We start from the raw sequence: 19826 nt of genomic DNA, 5'->3' as shown, positions 1-19826 counted from the left end.
ACCACACTGAAGATTCCGTAGGCGACACGCTGATTGGCTAACCATATGGGTCATGCTGAGGTGACCCCGAACGGATATCTGTTAGATCTTGTATTGGAGCGGAATTACAAGTCTAATTTTAATTAGATTATATTTTAAGCAAATAAGTTATCAAAAAGGATGTGATATCAGAGAAAAATACTCTTCCATATGCTGGCTATGAATGATAATGATTAACATCACCCGTATTCATGAATTTCATTTCATTTCAAAATATTTTTTTTAGGGATTCATTAATTAGGTAAAACAGTCGTCAGATCCTCGTTTTTTTACTTAATTTAGTAACACACGGGGTGGAACATCCCCATCCTACATTACCTCCTATAAAAGGATCCTTATATTACTGCCCTAGTTCTGAATATTTTAATGTAATCCTTTTTTGCTGTGACATACCGATCTCTAGTGCCAGACTAGGTGCATACACCGTAACACTCATATCTAAAATCTGAAAAAATATCAAGATAATATTATTAATAGAAATATGATACAGCTCGTCTTTAGGCTCAGTTTGTGTGCGCTAGTGTTGTTTCTCTTTTTTATTTTGGCCAAATATAACATTTCAGTAATCTCTGAAAGGATTTTATAGAAGTGCTTTGAGAAATACCATCGTTTTACAGTCAATTACGAGCATCTGAATTCTGGCATGTACCTTGATCAATAGCTAATTATGATAAACAACTGAATCCTTAATAATGCAATAATTTGCATACTTACTATGAGGAGCATACCAATTAGGGTTCCCAAAACACGTACAGTCTTTGAGTGGAAGCGCAGTTCTAAATACTAATAACAAACAATTGTCTTTTTAATCGATAACGATTAAATAATTAATTCTTGCTATATAACTAGCATTTTCATAAGTTTCAAAATTAACAAAAAATATCACCCGATTACGAAAAAAATGGAATCGCCGTTTGTAAGGTTCCTTCTGATTGGCTGATGCTACGGAAAATTGTTGTCATTAAAAACTTGAAATATATGTAATTTTCAGGTTATGACCATATAACACACAAAGATACACATGTCACCCTCATTATACAACGCGGATCATTTACACTGTCATATTGGTTTTTTGTTTTATATTGCCATAACATAAAAATGTATTCAAAATAATCATGAAGTGTAATTTACATTTTCATACTTTTCATTGATTTTCCATCAACTCTTTCTTATTTAAACCACACGAAGTGAATGTTAGACATCAGAGAAAATACAATGAACAGAGTTACTTTTACGTATAATATACCTTTACGAAATTCGTGATCTTAGTCAAAAGAACGTTTGAATGTAAAATGATACTAATAAAATAGGTAATCTGCATTTATTTTTTTGAAAATAAATATGAGTGAGAGTCTCAGTTTGACACAATTGAGTATCATAGTTTTACAGTTCTAGTTCCCATAAACCTTAGGGGTCAAAGGATAACATGGAGGTCAATGGCTAAATATAAAACGCAGGTAGGAAATAGAACACTCACCTCAAACACACTACTCAGTCTGAGCGGGTGAAGCAATGGGATTACGGTAAGATTTGCGATGGTTACCGACAAAATGTAAGAGACAGCGTAGTAGACTATCCGAATACCGTAGACATATACTTCAGCTGGCGCACCCATCAGCGATATAGCGGAAATAAATGTGACGAAAATAGACATCGATACCGGGAAGAGATGAAGATGTCTGTTTCCAAAGAAGTAATTTTCAAGAGTTGGATTTCGATTCACCCGGTAGCCATAGTATAGTCCGATTCCCATGCAAGCGCACAGGAAAATCGCGATAACGATATAATCGGCGATATGCGGAGAAGGCGGCGGTAGGAAGTTCAGATCCATTTTACCTTACTTGTAGTCGAAATTCCCTCTTTGTATCAACACATATATGGCAATGACATGTTACATACCTGTAGTGTGTTTTAGGTGAAATTTGTATTATATTGTCTTTAAGTATCTTTCAGCAGAAGTATAACCCATAAAATTGGATATGGACTGCATATATTTTAATAACTTTGAAGTATGCCTGGTACCACGCGGGTTTATGCCCCCGTTGGATTGCACATAACGTTGTATTTTGATCGATATGTGCTATTTATTACCGAGGAATAAGTATTACACTAATATGGTATATCGCATTCAAGTTTGTTTGTTTGATTTATTAACGTCCTATTAACAGCTATGGTCATGTAAGGACGGCCTCCCATGTATGCAGTGTATTGCGTGTATGTTGTGCTGGGGCAATTTTTGGGAGACTGCGGTATATTCATGTTGTGTCTTCTTGTATAGTGGAACTGTTGCCCTTTTTATAGTGCTATATCACTGAAACATGCCGCCGAAGACACCAAGCAACACACTCCACCCGGTCACATTATACTGACAACGGGCGAACCAGTCGTCCCACTCCCCGTTTGCTGAGCGCTAAGCAGGAGCAGAAACTACCACTTTTATAGACTTTGGTGTGTCTCGGCCAGGGGACAGAACCCAGAGCCTTCCTCAAAGGGGCGAACACCCAACGCAAGGCCAAAAGTGAGGCGGTGCCAAGGAAGGCATTAGGAAAGATAAAGTCAGGAAGAAAAGAAAAAAATAAGATCCTAAATTTAGTGGCCTTTTACAATCATGCAATAGGGACAGCAGGTACAATTATAACGCCCTACCTGCAGGGAAAATAAATATAATATAAGATATGTTCTTCTTTCCCATTACTCTCATATGCTAAGACATGGTCACGTGGAGGTCAATATAAGGTTATCAAATCAATGGTTCCATTTTGTCCATTTTGTCCATGTTGTCATTGGAACAAAATGACGTCATAAACTCGTTAAAACAATTGATTTTTTACACTGGATGTTGACAGTAATGGTAAAACTTGCAGTAGTGACCAAAATAATTTAATATGTCGCGATTGACTCATTGGTACTGTGATGCGGGGACAATGGTCCGGTTCTAACAGGAACAAGTCATTCGCTCTAGTTTTATTGAGGTTTGTGTAAATTAATTTGAAGGCGATAATAGTGATATTGAATCCATCATATATTACTGATCTGTTGAATAAATAATGCATCTAGAGAATCAATGTATCGTAAAATTCAACTGCTGACAGAGTGTTCTTTCAAATAGCGGTATACAGTACTAGTATCCTACTTGTCGATTTAGCACATAGGTAAGGTTGATTTAAGATGGGCTTTGCAAAGGTTCAAATGGTGTCGGATACATGTACTTATTAATATTGTATATTAAGTAATTAAGTACCCTGGTAATGCTTGCATTTTATGCAAATTTATCCAATGAAGTTTGTGCCCATGTGGACGATATATTCCAGTCGGAACATACATGTTTTTATCGATGTTGATGATATCCAATCGATGTTACTTATCTCGGCACCACCATCACAGACATTGGCAAAAATCTTTATTCGAGTCATTGTCAGGTACAGGTAAAAAATCAATTTAGGTTAAACATTGTGACATGTAATTGACGATGAGTTTTATATAAAAAACCCATTATGTCTAAAGTAGATGAAATCTATATAAAAATGACATAAAATTCACATCATTTGTTTCGGTAGGTTTTCAAGTCATTTCTGATGTGTGTTAAATGAATGCATGGCCTAGATCCATTTTAGGATCATTGTTTTAGACATTTTGTCAGTGTGTGTATATAAGATCACGATAATCCAGTGGTCTTTTATAGATTAGACGGTTGCCAGTTAGTGAAGGTAGGTCGGGGAAAAGATCAACCCACAAATACGCCCGTCTCGAATAAACCTTAAGACATGGGCAACTTTCATTGTGATACTGAATATGTTTTATTTATTCTTTAATGAAATAAGAACATGATATTACAGACATAATGAAGGTAGAGTCTCTGTTTACAACCAAGTAAGAAAAGACGTAATCGGAATGCAAAGGGTAAAGGAGGAATGTACTGCATTATCATGAAGAATCTTTTCAAGACATATAAACTGCATCGATAAAGGAATTGAGTTTAACAACGTTGGATTATTTTCAGTCATACACAGCACAATTTAAGAAGCCTTACATACATAACATTTATTATGAACAAGTACAAAAAAAGATTAAACAGAATCGATAATGACTAGTTATACCTGAGAAGTAGTCCTACCGTAATTTCTATACAACGTATGAGAAAATCTTGCGACTGCATGAACATAAATTAAGATATACTAACTAACATAAATTTAAAATAAAAAAAATGACTGTCGACCAAGTTATATAGGTTAGTATTGATATAATCATTATACTGTTTCATTAACAATGGAATATGGAATAATAACATCAAAGAAGGCAGGTGTAAATATTTTTTCATGTGCAAATCACTGACATCACAGCACCAGCTGGGACTATGATTTCATAAAAATGACTGAGCAACATCAGATGGGGATACACATCCTGCCATAGACGCCATTTAAGCGATAAAACATGTTATAAAAATCCTCTGACTGATATACTTAGTATTTTATCATAGTTTATGGTGGGGAAAGATGATTGTATAAGTCTTGTCTTCATGTCAATTTCGTTGATAAAGACACGGGAGCAGTCCAGTATTTCAGGACGAAATGGAATTGACTTTTACTCTTATTCTTCGTCCAGTTATCACAGACCACATTGTAATTGTTATTTTCCTCTTGATCTGTATGGGAATAGGCATTTACTATGGCTACAAAACAAGCAATTACCCGACATTGGAGAACTATTTCTTTGGAAAACGTCGACCATTAATTCTACCTGTGTCCATGTCTTTGTTGAAGACTTTCATATCCGCCATTTCTGTGATGGGCATTCCTGCTGATACTTACGTTGTCCATTATATATTTGGTGGGATAGGATATTGTTTTCCACTACTTATTGCTAGAGTGACAACTCTCCCACTCTTTTATCCACTTAAACTAACAAGTACATAGGAGGTAAGTTGTGCAACTAACATTATTCTTTTTTATTTTTCCCTTAGTATTGGCCGTGTTGTTAGGAAAAACGATTTATTTGGATATATTTACATTTTCGTTTTCACTTTCCTATATAACCTCACTAATCAATCGTTTACACCTGCGTAAACGCAGAGGGGCAGCTGCTGCGCAAGAACACAAACCAAAACACTGACTTCCGCCCTTATGTGAATGCGAAATATATGCCATGACAAAGGTTCGATATCAACATCAGTTTGAATGCAATGGAAAGCATTGTGTTAATATTAAAAAAAAAAAAAAAATGAAAACATATGGAATAAATGGATTAAAAACGATAAAGTTATTGTGGAACTATATTTTATTTACTCCCGGAACTTGACACATTTTCCCGCCAAATTGGAGCCAGCTGTTTCGCGATTCCATCAATTACTCAGCTGTTCCATCAATCGTATAACGTTGAAAAAACGAAGGTTTATTTCACCGGAACACTAAATTTAAATGAAATGGTAGGTGGAAATGTTAATTTACTGTTGTGTAAATTGCATTTTTTGTACAGATATTTCAACATGACGCGCTGACGCGCGTCATTTAAAATATCTGTACAAAAATGCAGTTTACACAACAGTAAACGACAAAAAAAAGAAATCTTTCCTTAAAAAAATATCAATGAAAAAAAAGTACACGGTCAAGTTATCAAAGACAAAACCTTCAATTCTGCTACGACATAGTCCAGAGATGGATGTAACGACAGTGATTGTTACCCCTAGAGTATCGGGAATGCTAATGTAACACCTTGATACAAAATTTCTTCTGTAGATAATAAATCCAAATATTGATATTGTGGTAATTGAAGTTTATTGATACATATAAATAAATGTACAACAACCAATACGGAGTCCGAGGTAAATCCAAATATTAATATTGTGATATTTGAAGTTTATAAATACATATAAATACATCAACCAAGACGGAATCCGAGGAACATTCCACCAAAAACAATAGCACACTGGAATGACCAGCCACACGTACCCAAACTTCATCGCCCACATCTAGATGTAGAATCGCTGATGACATTGAATCGCTGATGTAATGATCTTCGCCAGCGTGGGCTGTTCCATATATGGCATCGTTTCGTATTAGATCTGCATTCATGTATGTGTGGGTTTTTACAGATAGGGACCACGAGAACATGTAGACTCCGGCTTGAGTACAGGTGAACGCTCCTGTGCGAGTACTGTAGTGAGCGCCTCCGACAGCAGTGTTGAGTTTATCGTATTTGAGTGTCTGGTCATGTGCGAGTCCATTCAGGTGTTGTGTCAAGATAACATCGAAAGCTACAGCGGATTCGGGAAGATCTGGAATGCAAAAATGAAATATCTATCAACGCATGCAATTTTATTAATAAAATGTGTATGAAACCATCCTGTTCAGTTGTGGTTTTGTATGCGTGTAGTGTTTATTTAAGTTGTTTAAGGTTTATCATAAGTACAAACAACAAAGATATGTCAGGTTATCGATTTGATTTGAATATGAAGACCACCCAGGGGAAAACTATACAAATAATATAATATTGATAAGTGGTCGTAATACAGAGGTGTCGCTCAGGTACCAATGGAATACCAATACATGTAGTTAAAATTTCTATGAAAAACTTAGTTTATGAACTTGATCTGACATGACACACAAACTTGATTTCTATAAATTTAACTTTCCGTAAAACTGTACTCGCATCAAAGGGATATAAATTGACTAAATTTTAACCACGTGCATATATTTTGCATCATTATAATCAAATTCAATTAATACGCTTTCAAATAGAATCGAACGTTTTTATTGGAATTATTATAGCATTTTTCTTTCTTTATTTTTTATGTATTGACACATTGTTTTCCTTAAGAAAGCAATAGCTGTGTAACCAATTAAGGAGAGTAATTACATTTAAACATTGATCTTTACATATTAAGCCTGATAAGCTCATTTGACTTTGATCTTTGTGTACTTTTATGTTTAAGAAATGCCTAACAATATCGCCAGTGTACTTACTGACACGTGTGTGTATAAGAGGAAGGTTCGTCTTCCTTATGCGTTCTCCATCTCGTCCAGACTTGGAACTTCCGTCTTCTTCCTTTCTCCCATCCACGATATCGTCACTAAATGAAGATTGGTCGGAGCTATTAGCGTGTGCCACATATGGTATTGGATTCGAATTTTCAGTCAAATCATGTCTACGACCATTACATTTAAGTTCAAGATGTTCTATTCTGTTGGTCAGTTCAGACGTCATTTGGATATCCTTGAACCGTAAGCGCTCAAGTTCAGCGATCCTAGTTGTCAGCTTCTTCACCACACTTTTCTCGCTGATATCATGCAGGGCTTGATTGTTTTTCAATTGTATCCTCAGATTGGTAATTTCAAGGGCATCATTTTTGCGTAAACGTGTGAGTTTATGCACCTGTTTGACAAGTCCATCTAGCCGCGAACGTAATTCTTGAATCACTCCTAAAGGGTGTGGAAGCTGGCTATCAGTGGGATTTAGTTCTCTAAACTCGGCGTTAGCACCAAGAGCTAAATAACATAGAAAAAAGGTTACAATCGTCTCCATGTTTCTTTCTATATGATTGTTCGCTGATTTAGCGTAGTACAAGTACAGAATGAAGTATTCATTCTTATCTTATCTGTCAAAGAAAGTTCAAGGACACTTTCCTCACCACTGACATATGATTATGTTACTGCCATTAGTACACATTATGCTCTGCAGGTAGGGCGTTAGAATTGTACCTCCTGCCCATATTGCATGCGTCTAGATTTAGGACGTTATCTTTTCTCTTCTTCCCAATAAACTTTACACAGGCAATATGTCTTCAGGTAAATTTGACCTGAAAAAATCTTGACCTGAAATTGACCTGAAATTCACATGAAATTCACCTGAAATCGAGGTCAATTTCAAATGGGAGGAGATTTTTTTCAGGTCAATTTCACCTAATTGACCTGAAAAAATCTTCATGTGAATTCAGGTCAAAATCTTCATGTGAATTTCAGGTCAATGTCACCTGATTTTTTTTCATGTGAAATTCAGGTCAATTTCAGGTAAATTTGACCTGAAAAATTTCACCTGAAATTGACCTGAAATTGACCTGAATTTACCTGAAGACATATTGCCTGTGTAGAAATGCTGCTTTTTAATGACATTATAACACATTTGTTAATATATTCAAGTTATAATTTTGTGGCATCTCCTTTTGCGGCCAAAACTGTTTTCGTATTTTATTTTTTTATTCAATGTTTTGAAGTTTTCGAAAATGAGATCTTTGGTAATTATCGTTTCATAACAAGCTTAGCTATATACGTAAAAGTCTACCAGGTGTTTTGTCACATTTCAGGTCCCTGTGTTTGATATAAAGTCAAAATATTGGCGATGTTAACATTAGCGTCATTTCTATCCATACTTTTAGTATTAGTGGTGGACAGCAAACAAGGTGTTCACGCTGTGAAATAGCGGCCGCTGCATTATTTGGGCAACTTGATCAAATTTCGTCATTTCCTTTAGGAACTGGGCTAAGAAAGTCTTGATTTACATGATTATAGAGAGCAAAAATAATAATTAACATGAACATATAATACATGTGATGTTGATATGTTGTTCTTGTTTCAAGTCTAATTGAGTATCTTTAATGTTTTATAATGTTTGACAATGGGACAAAGTTTTCGATATGATGGTATGATTATTATCATGAACTACACTGCCCTTCAAAAGTTCTGTTACACGTATATTTTTAAAAATACAATGTATACATACAGTATTGAATATATGTAAACCTTGCTATTATAGGCATCAGTATATATTATTTATCAACTGATTTATCTTCTCTTACACATGAATTGCATTTTTGAGAATTTTCTTATGAATAAATTGGCAGCAAATTTTAACATATGTAACAGAACTTTTGGAGGGCAGTGTAGTTAACACAAGAAAGTCAGTGATTTATGTAATTATTTATCAATTTATTCAGTAAAAATTACATAGAAACTTTTAACCTAAACGAAATCCCATGAAGCTGGAATGCTCCCCTTGAATAGTAATTCCACTAGAATGTCCTGCCAAGCGTACCCAAACCTCATCCCCTACTTCCAGATGCAGTAGGACTGATGACGAGGAAGAACTGCCATAGCTCGTATCACCCGTGAGAGCTGATCCAAACGGAACATTATTATGTACTATTTCCGTATATAGATACATAGCACCTCCTAACCCAATTGACCAGGAGAACATGTAGATTCCAGACTTTGTACACGTGAACACCCCTGTGGCAGTGCTATAGTGGGCCCCACTGCTGACCGTTGCTAGCTGATTGAATTTCAAGATCTGTCCACTGGCTATTGTAGTGATTGCATGTGTCAATTTAGCGCGGAAGGCAATATTATCGCTGGAGGGATCTGAAACAGCAGGTTAGATACATAAATAAATCACATTTGATAATACATTACTTAAACAATGACTTATTATTTAAATAGTAATAATGTAAACCGAAGGATCCTTACAACTACAAATCAGAACTATTTATCTCAACGTTTAGTACAAATGAACAACGTAGTCGTCACATGTTATGTTATGTTATGTTATGTGACGCCATACCAGTTATGATCATTGGTGATGTATATTGTTTTCGAAAACCAGTGATGAACAAAATATCATCGCTACATAATGTATTTAATGTTGGTATTCCTCTTCTTAAAAATATATACAATGCATATTTGCACGTCTTTAGAGAATTACGAGACTTTCCTACACGTAATTGTCTTTCGAGAAATCGTGGTATTGCTGGTGTTTGACCTTCTTTAAGACTGTTATCTCGTTCTTCGCTCTGTTTCTCGGTAACATCAATGCCGTAGTCTAATGGAATCAAGTTTGAATCATAACGAACTCATGTGACACTATAAATATCTTATCAATGAAGCGTATTATGAAAAGTAATAAAAACATTAACTTGCAAAAATAGAAGTGATCATGTTATGTTTAACAAAATGGTGAACGCACGTGTAAATGTCATATCAATACATATTATTTGCTACCTGAAGAAGATCCATGTATGAATTTCTTGATACTTTCTTGCCGGTTAATTTCGCTAGTGAATATTTTAGCGATTTTAGATAAAAACGGCTAATCATTGCTCTCTAATAGGAGGGGATTCAACTTCAACTTTCAATTTGTTGGATTTTTAAAGTCTTGCAATCTGGCTATATGGGTATATCTAACATCAGTACCGTAATATTGCGAACATAATGTCCCCACCAAACTAACCGAATATACTTACTGATATGGGTAAGTCTCTGGGGATAGATATCTGATAAGTGTCCTTGAACCTGAACAGATTGCTGGCTACGATTATCTGCATGTTCCATAACTGCAGTTTCGATACTATCCTTATTTCTATCACCTAATGGAACCGTGTCTGAAGTATCGGTATGCAAAACATGTGTACGTGGGTCGGAGCCATCTTGTAAATACTGCCCCTTATTGTTACAATTACGTTCAAGTTCTTCCATTCGCCTGGTCAGTTGAGCTATCTTCATAGTCAGTTGATTTATAACTCGTTCGTCTCTGGCTTGATTATTTTCCAGTTGTTGTTTCAGCTTAGTCACTTGATTTGCATCGCGATCACGTAAACCGGAGAGTTCATGTACATACTTGGTTATTCCATCAAGGCGCAAAGTTAGTTCTTGAATTGACCCTATTGGGACGACTGGGCGATACTCGGTAGGGCTTATTTCTCCTGATTCCACAGTCCCACACATTACCATTAAACAAAGAAATACGATAAGTATCGTCAGCATTTTACTTAGTGTTTACTTATTGTAGTTTGATGTCGTGTAATCATAGCAGGAATGTGTAACGTGGTAATATCTTATCTTCCATGTACAGGTCAAAGTCTGTCTTTAAAGGAACGTGTTCTCATCTTAATATAATGTTCTAGAAACTGTGACAGAGAAAATAGTATGGGCTGAACATAAATTTTATTGCATATTTGTAAGATGGTACCTTCAAGTTCATTCTATCAAAGCATCGAAGACGAGTCTGTTTGTATTTTACAGTCTTCCCTGCAGTAATAACTCTGTTTTTCTCTGCGTTACATTCATATTTTTAAAGTTTTAAAAGTCTAATTTATAATGTAATGTTGTACAGATACATTTACATTGTTCTTCAACGTTATGGACCTTTTCTCTGTCTATGCTCATAATCAACCCGTTTTTCACTTCAGTATTAAGAATTTTGATGAAAATGAGCAATTGATCCTTTTATCATGACATTGAACAACAATTTGGGTTGTTTTGTAAGATATGTTGCATTAATTGTATATACGTTGTTACGGTGCCTGTGATGACTTAGCCTCGATCTGATTTAGAAATATCAGGCATGCATATAATATGAAAAAGGTCTATTCAAACATAATTGAAAGTTATCTAACCTTTGTCAAGATTGCTCTAACGCTTAAACTAAATCATGCATCCATCCTGAGAAATTAATGGCTAGAAAAAGCTTCGAGAAAAGCGTGAATGATTTGAAAAGATGAGATGTAGAAAGCCGATAAAAGATCACGTCCTAGGATCACTGTTAGGTTAACTACATAACTTAATGGCCAGTATAAAAATAAAGGAAAATAGAAGCAAATGCCAAAAAAGGTTCATAATCCAAAAGGAGGAAATCCAAGATTATTAGTTACACAGTTTGTTAGTGACCTAATAAGGAAAAATATTGGGTCTTAAATAAATCAGTATCGGGCGAGGCGAGGTCACTAACAAACTGTGTAACGAATTTATCCCGTCGAAGACCCTTTCAATGAAGTAACTGCAAAATGCATTATGTACTGAGTATGGAAACCAAAACGACTCAAAACTTAAAACAATTTTCACCTCATTGAAGACTCGAATGCGTTGTCATGGTCCATTTCTGTTAAATAATCCTAAATAAGTGTTGCCGATTTCGGTTTGCTTTGAAAGTGGTCATCAGCGCTATCATTCAAACATTTTGTCTCCATCTCGTTGAGTGCCGTCGTCGCAAAGCGTTACTTGACCGCCATCTTGTTGCTAATGACGTGAGGAGCAAAGAACGATAACTCTATCGTCCAAACCTGATACGATTTCTACTAACCTGATACGACTATATATTGGATATCACGTGACGTCATTTTAACCAATAGGAATACAAGATTCTTGTCTGAGGGGATAAATTCAGTTATCATGTAGTTATGAGGATAAGGCAAGCACGGTGATTTCATGTTCCTGCGCAAATCTAAACTGCATCTTCAAAATATTGACCAATGTTGACGATTAACTGGCTATTGTTTTCTCACCAGCCTAGTTTGTTCCACGCACATTCTGCAAACATTCTGATTGAAAACAAAAACAAAACATCAGCCTTGCTAAGCATTCACTTCTATCGACCTTGAATGCAGGTTATTTTTCTCTGCCGTAATCGTACAGACTTTTGGCGGTCCACATCTTTTACTTGGGTTTAAATATCCCTATCCAGTTGGCAATCTGATTAAAAAAATAACTCTGTACAATACAATGGCAGAGAACAACGTTTGGCGGGCCTATTAGTGATGGTCTTTTTTATATTGAAGCGAGAAAATAAATGTAATAAATAGTTTTTTTAATGAGGTGAGGCTTCGCACTATATCAAAGCTGTCTCCCCACTCGATGAATAATAACTGGTATTCATCAAGAAACTAGGAACATCCTCTATATCTTTATATCCACGTTGTTCCTGTAAACCTGTTCATTGTTACATTATCGATGACATCATAAAGCAGGTTTACCGGAACGACGCGGATATAACGATATGATTTTAATCAAATAGGTCCACTTGACAGACCCATGTAAGGTTTTACACGTCTCAACACGTGTAATGCACTCTTATTGCCAGATGATCTGACCTTCATCCTAGACGTCCGTCAGAAATGGCCCTACTGAAATGATGACACCTAGGAGTGATTTCCAGACCCCTTCAAAGCTATGACCATGATACTCAGAAGCCTGAAAAAACCTCAGTATTCATATTATGTAATTGAAATGGTATCTGACTTCTTCAAGGACCACATCGGCCATTTTTAATTCCATTCCTCAGAACAAAATTATATGTCCATTTTACTTTATATATCAGCTATTATTATGTGAAATAACAACTACTAAGAAATAGAAGACAGAAAGACGGAAAGACCCTCTTTCATCATAACGGATTGTTTAATCATGAATAACAAATACATTCACTAATTAAGACGGAATCCAGAGAACATTGAAGCGTTCGATAATATGACAACAGAGTCAGAATGACTGCTTGATAGGCGTACCCACACCTCATCGCCAATCTCCAGATGTACAACAACCGTTGATGCCGAATGACTGTCAAATACGTGGTCACCGGCAAGACTTCTCCCGACCACATCGTGATTACGTACCAATTCAGTATATACAAACTTCGGAGCACGGACAAGGATCGACCAAGAGAACACGTAAACCCCAGCCTGGGTACACGTGAACACGCCAGTATTGGTACTGTACTGGGCTCCACTTGTGCTGGTGAAGAGTTTGTTGTACTTTAATGGTCTGAGCTGTCGCGGGTCCATTTAATGTCTGGGCTAAGAAAGCTTGAAATGCCACAACGTTTAAAGATGTACCTGAAACGATATCCGTAGTATATTCCTTTAAGAATATTTAGAAATCTCTCTGTTTAACAAATAATGTGATTTTGTTTTCTGCTGGATTTCATTAAAACCTTTCCTTGAACCGCCTCTTGACTAAAACAGTTGTAGGACCGCCGGTTTTGTATACACCGAAGGCTAAGTTCTAACAATACAGATTTGTGAGTGTCGGATGAAGAAATGAAACACACAGGCCATACAATTTAGTAAAACCGCAGTTTTGCCGCGGAATTTACCACAAAACTTATTATTATACTTCATCCACACCAGATGTATCCGCAGTTTTATCACTTATAGATGCATTACCATGCTTGTCAAGCGTTATTGGATTAGAACCATCTGATATAACTTGTCTACCACTGTTACATTCACGCTCCAGTTCGGTCACTCTCATGGTCAGTTGAGTTGTCTTGTACTGATCTTTGTCCCTTAAGTGCTCAAGTTCAGCGATCCTTTTAGTCAAATAATTCATCACGTGTTGATCATTGGCACGGAGCGTTTGAAATCGTTCCAGTTCCTCATTCATCTTTGCCATCTCACGCGTATCGCTGTCACGTAAACGTTTTAGATCTTCAACATGTGTTGTTATTTCATCAAGACGCTCGGTAAGTTGGAAGATTGCTTCAGGAGAGGGGACATGACGGTCAGTAGTGGAAGTTTTTGACTCAGTATTAGCAGTAACCGCTGTGACATAAAGACAAATAAGTACCCTTATAATGGAAAGGGACATTACTCTACATTCACCAAAATGACAGTGCACGTTTATGCATCTTATCTTATAGCCCAGTCAAGGTCGTTCTTTTAAAGGGTTGCTTATTCTTATCTGTATATCGTGACATATGTATCGCATAGTTCGCTCTTATTGGAGGGCTGATCATTTATTATGACTCATGTATAAATACATATTTATCTTTAAGTGTTATCCTACTTAGAAACTGGTTCCATATTTGATTAATAATTATTGATTCTATACCCCAACTTTGAAAATATGTATCATTCTTCGTCTGTAAAGCAGTTGATAACAACCAAATGAAAGAGATTTTAAAGGTAAATGATTCATATTATATATTTGATTCCACAATATGATTATTTTGTTTGTGTTGTATACAGCCAGACTTGATATACCTGGTTAATTATACTTGTGAGAGAACATCTATGTATTTGTATTTTATATCATTGTAATTAACACGTCTGGCCCCAATATCTCGAAACCAACTTAAGTCAAAAACTGACTGAAGTTAAAAATTGCAATATAAGCACATAAGGAGAAAAACTTCCGTTTTGACTTAAGTCTGCACTTTTGTTTTGAGAAATCTGGACCAGAACCCTCAACCTTACGTCACTTTCGTTATCTCGAGATAATAAATAATGCGTATTATACTCACTGACACGAAATCACCTTTAATGGAAGCAGGATACTTGATATTGACATTTTACAGAGTTGGTAGTCAAGTCTTTAGTCTGTATGTTCGCAGTTGCAATAACGTCCTCTTTCCTGGCACCCAAAGGCGTTTTTTGAGGAGTTGATAAGTGAAAAGGCATTTACACTTGTATCATATTTACGCTCGAGTTATTGCACTCTTCCCGTCAGTTCAGTTGTTGTGACTTCTTTCCGTAACCTGTCAAGTTCAGCTATCCTCGTGATCAGCTGATTCCTCACTTGATTGTCATTGTCAATCATCGGCTGATTTATCGCTGTTATCTCACACGCATCCATATCTCGCAAACGTTTAGAACTTATTCATGTTTGGTTAGTTCATCCAGTCGCTCGGTAAGATCGAGAATGACATTTAGATGATGGCTCCCTGGGGCTTGGAAGAAGATGGAACAGTAGACTCCAAATTGGTAGTGAATGCGGTGTCACAAAAACATATACATATCATTAATTTTCTAATCTTATATTGAACAGACTCGTAGGTTTTATTTTAATTCAAGACAAGATCCGTCTATTTATAATTCGGATAAAAAAGGATAAGCCAATTTGCAGAAATGTATTAGGTTATCGGTTTGCTAATATTAGTATCGCGTAGGCACTATACGATTATGTCGCTCACGACTCTTCACCAATGAATCGTTTGATGTTAGATAACAATTGGTCTCAGAATGTACAGAGTAGGCTATATATATAGGCTATGTTGTTTTGAATCACATATCTCAATATAAATAAGTTACATTACTGATACAAATCCCTTTCGAGCGCCCAAGGTGTCTTAAACGAGAGGAAACCAGAGTTCCCGGAGAACATTCACGTTATCAGGCAGGTGATCTCTAACCTTTTCACGTCTGTGCCTCCCACTTTAATTAATTTATTTCAATGTTTTCATACCCTTTTTAAAGCATTTTAAAACAACAACTATATATCGTAAACGCACAGACTGTTCTTTTGGACTCAATAAAACTTCGGTCAAATGACATAAACATAGACAATTCAACATGGAAGCTTTATCATTGAAAACATCCATATGTTAATAGCTATAAACCAAGACGAAATCCAGTGAACATTGAGCGGTCTGAACGTATAGTGACCGCGCCCGCAGTACCACCTGTCCTACGTACCCAAACATGAGATCCGACGTCCACTATAACAGTGGTCCCCGGCCAGATTTGCACCAATCACATCGATATCGCTGTTCCGTACTAGGGCCGTATAGGCGTATTTAGGATCTTTCACCTCGACAGACCGCGTGAACACGTGGACCCCGGCCACAGTACAGGTTAAGTCCCCTGTACCATAGCTGTAGTCACAGGGACTTGTAACGTAGGTTGTGAGAAAGTCTGTTGTGTATACATGTCAGTGACGTAGGAAGATGAAACGTCATGGGGGGGGGGGGGCAAAGGTCTTCAATATTTTGTAAACCCAACCCCCCCCCCCCCCCCACACCTACAGGAGGAGATTAATTCAACTCCCAACCATATAATGTATACATGCTTAATGTACATTTTTCATATATCACTAAATTTAATCCTTGTACACATTTATAGACAGTGGGGTCGGTAAAAGGAAATTAACGAATACGCAAATTGGCCAAATTAGCGTGTGAGCGTCGAAGACGCGAGATTTTTGTGTTTTATAAGGTGTCTGAGGGTGACCCCCGGGATTAGTTTTATGTATTTTGATGATTTTGCAATCGCCCGAAAGCGCGAGATTTTGGTGTTTGGGGGGTCCGGGGGTCTCCCCCGGGAAAAAATTACGATTTAGAATGGCTTAGATGAGTTTTACGATGCAAATGATGAATTTGCGAGCGCCCAAAGGCGCGAGAATTTGGTGTTAGGGGGGTCCGGGGGGTCTCCCCCGGGAAAAAAATTACGATTAAGAATGGCTGAGATGAGTTTTACGATAAAGTTTAATGATTATAAAGCGTTCTTAACATGGTAATTTTTCGATTTAAAGCTACCTGCATTTAGAAATGATAATTGTGTCGTCATAACATTATGCAACCCTACTCGATCTGAATATACCGGCTTCACACCATCGGCACATTGTTGTGTAACATAAAAAAAGAATTAATTGTCTCGCTAAGACATAAACAAATTGATGTTTTAAGAGACATTTTTTTTAAATAGTACATAGAATCCCTTAATGGACATTTTTAGTCTAGTGTGTGTGTATTGAATTGACATTATGTGCTTGAACGTTTTAGGAAATGCGCCGCGCAGCGGAAAATTTTCTGGAATGAAGTACGAAAAATGTGCAGGAGGACCCTTTTTTCTTTCAAATAAGCATTTTTAGAAAATTTCAGTCGGCGAAAATGGGGGGGGGGGGGGGCCAAAAAGACATGTTTGCCCCCCCCCCCGTCCTGGGGAACGGGGGGCAGTTGCCCCCCCTGCCCCCCCGCTTCCTACGCCCCTGCATGTGTACTAGGCCTATATACTATATAAAAGGACAAGGGAACCAACGGCTCGCTTGGAAGAGGTACACCTGCCTCTACAAAAAGTCGCCGGTATTCCGTGGATAGATATGTATATATTTAATACTAATATATTCTTAAATAAATTTTCGATACGGAAAACACAACTTCAGACACGAAATAATATATTAACATACCTTTATTTTACTATGAACGTGGAAAATGCAATCAGATATCCTCGCTGTCGTTATGCATGTCCACTGAAATCTAGGTCAAAGGCACTCATATTCCCTTGTAACAAATTTTGTATGCATTCATTTCACTTTCTGGTGATATTTTCCCATTCCAAATACAAATAGGCTATCTCCGATAACGCTTTCATTAATCCAATCCAACAACTAAGCGAGGAATCACACTTTTTTTTATCCAGCACTCGACTCTTGTTCGTATATTCCGCCATATTGTAATTGATGATGGGTACCTTTTTAGTGTACTCGCCATTACCCGATACTGCACTTAAATTTTGTACCCAGACTCTGTATAAATTAAGTTTCATGGTTAGGGTTCTTAGAAGTACCTTTATTTGAAATACACGTATCATTAATTGAAGAATCTAACTTAAGTCGAGACTCTAATGTTTTACTTTACCGTTACCACATTAATATTGTAGTATTAAATATATACATATCTATCCATGTTTGACGGAATACCGGCGACTTTTTGTAGAGGCAGGTGTACCTCTTCCAAGCGAGCCGTTGGTTCCCTTGTCCTTTTATATAGTATATAGGCCTAGTACACATATATACACAACAGACTTTCTCACAACCTTCGTTACAAGTCCCTGTGGTGTCGACTTGGTTGTACTTGACAATCTGGCCATTTGTAAGGTTATCATTTTGGTGAGACAAGCGAGCATGGAATGCCAGGGCGGGGGCCGGAGGCGGATGTGCAATGATATGTGTTATTTGTGTTTTTGTTTGAATTTTTTTATTACTCAGAAATATGATATGCATAAATGAGCACAATATAGAAAGTATAGATACATTCATTTGTGTATGTTGAAAAACACTTAAAACATATTAGTTTGCAAGGTTAACAATCATGGAATAGACACAGTGCTAACTTCATTATGTTTCCTTAAAATTTCAAAATACTTACTGACACGGGTATGTGTTTCGTGGGATCTCTTCTCTAAATGTCCATATACAGAGTTAGAACTGCGGATCTCTGTCTGTTCCTCATCAGTAGCCTCCGCACTATCGTCATCTAATGAAACTGGGTTTGAAATACTGACATTTGTCATATGTGGTACTGAAATAAGATCATCTCGTAAACCTTGTCCATCAGCGTTACATTTACGTTCCAGTTCTACCACTTGTTCTGTCAGTTGAGTTGTTAGGCACCGATCTTTTACTCGTAACCGTTCAAGTTCAGTTATCCTCGTAATCAGCTGATCCATCACGTGACGATCATCGTCATGCATTACCTGTAATTGATCAGTTGTTTATTCAGCTTGGCCATCTCACGCGCATCGCTATGTCGTAAACGTTTCAGATCTGCTACATGTTTGATTAGTACATCCAGTCTCTCGGTAAGATCGATCATTACTTCAGCAGAGACGACTCGCATGTTCTTGTCCGAACTCTGAGTAGTAGACCTCAAATTGGCAGAAAATGTCGTGTTACAAAAGCAAAGAAGTACTAATGTCATAATTGACAAAAGCATCATTGTTAGCTGTTAGGTTGACACCTCAGCTGAAATGTGATTGAAAGAAACACGATTATCTAATGTTCTTATCATACACAGACTGGTCAGGGTTATCTTTTTTTTAAATTTCAGACATGTCTCGGGTCAGAAAGGAGAAGCTAACTCTGCAGAAATGTATTCGGTTATCAGTTTGCCGTGATTGGTATGTCGTAGGCACACGGTGATAAGTTAATAAGAATGCCCGTATGTTTTTATGTCTATGACTTCATAATCCAAACAGTTATTGAGGAAACTGATTATAATCTAATTTAAATAACATAGGGAGACACTAATTAGGCATCAATCTTCATGTTTTTACGTTATGCAATTCTACAATAATTTTGTTGTGAGACACTGATATCTTAGACAGTTGTTTAGTTTGACAAATGACTGTGTAGCTTTGAAATTATCCGCGGAAAAGTTCTTCATGAATGACGTAATAATATTCGATGTTAAATTCTCAAACTACTAACCAATGTAACAAATGTAATTAAATTATGTACATGTATTTCTAAATTCAAAAGTATAGATATGTTTTGACCATTATGGTATCCTCTATACCCAAAGAAGATAAGCCA

The 19826-nt window shown here is 36.6% G+C and overlaps 3 protein-coding genes across 3 annotated transcripts; all 3 read right to left on the bottom strand.

The window, feature by feature from the left end:
- Positions 1 to 5305: 5305 nt before the first annotated feature.
- On the bottom strand, positions 5306 to 7560 carry LOC138319991 (uncharacterized). The gene is made up of 2 exons (XM_069263092.1): positions 6999 to 7560; positions 5306 to 6310 (listed from the first exon to the last, which is right to left on the bottom strand). The coding sequence occupies exons 1-2, from the start codon at positions 7555 to 7557 to the stop codon at positions 5871 to 5873; spliced, it is 999 nt and encodes a 332-aa protein (XP_069119193.1). The 5' UTR covers positions 7558 to 7560; the 3' UTR covers positions 5306 to 5870.
- Positions 7561 to 8953: 1393 nt separating this feature from the next.
- Positions 8954 to 10904, bottom strand: LOC138317952 (uncharacterized). The gene is made up of 3 exons (XM_069259935.1): positions 10268 to 10904; positions 9743 to 9846; positions 8954 to 9389 (listed from the first exon to the last, which is right to left on the bottom strand). Exons 1-3 carry the CDS (start codon positions 10785 to 10787, stop codon positions 9351 to 9353), a joined length of 663 nt encoding a protein of 220 aa, XP_069116036.1. The 5' UTR covers positions 10788 to 10904; the 3' UTR covers positions 8954 to 9350.
- A 2511-nt stretch (positions 10905 to 13415) lies between these two features.
- LOC138317950 (uncharacterized) lies at positions 13416 to 19826 on the bottom strand. Its single transcript, XM_069259933.1, has 2 exons — positions 18661 to 19826; positions 13416 to 13630 (listed from the first exon to the last, which is right to left on the bottom strand). Exons 1-2 carry the CDS (start codon positions 18983 to 18985, stop codon positions 13416 to 13418), a joined length of 540 nt encoding a protein of 179 aa, XP_069116034.1. The 5' UTR covers positions 18986 to 19826.

This window comes from Argopecten irradians, chromosome 3, assembly GCF_041381155.1.
Source record: "Argopecten irradians isolate NY chromosome 3, Ai_NY, whole genome shotgun sequence".
NCBI classification, from domain to species: Eukaryota; Metazoa; Mollusca; class Bivalvia; order Pectinida; family Pectinidae; genus Argopecten; species Argopecten irradians.
The sequence above is the reverse complement of the archived record's forward strand: the minus strand, read 5'-3'. Positions and strand labels throughout refer to the sequence as shown.

Excerpts from the sequence above, each read along its gene's own strand:
- LOC138317950 (XM_069259933.1), bottom strand. The coding sequence starts at position 18,985 with ATGCATGACGATGATCGTCACGTGATGGATCAGCTGATTACGAGGATA. Across the intron at positions 13,631-18,660 it reads CGAAACACATACCCGTGTCA|GTACATCTTTAAACGTTGTG; the intron begins GTAAGTATTTTG and ends ATATCGTTTCAG.
- LOC138319991 (XM_069263092.1), bottom strand. The coding sequence starts at position 7,557 with ATGGAGACGATTGTAACCTTTTTTCTATGTTATTTAGCTCTTGGTGCT. Across the intron at positions 6,311-6,998 it reads TCTTATACACACACGTGTCA|ATCTTCCCGAATCCGCTGTA; the intron begins GTAAGTACACTG and ends TTTGCATTCCAG.
- LOC138317952 (XM_069259935.1), bottom strand. The coding sequence starts at position 10,787 with ATGCTGACGATACTTATCGTATTTCTTTGTTTAATGGTAATGTGTGGG. Across the intron at positions 9,847-10,267 it reads CCAGAGACTTACCCATATCA|ACTACGGCATTGATGTTACC; the intron begins GTAAGTATATTC and ends TGATTCCATTAG. Across the intron at positions 9,390-9,742 it reads TTCTCGAAAGACAATTACGT|ATCCCTCCAGCGATAATATT; the intron begins GTAGGAAAGTCT and ends CTGCTGTTTCAG.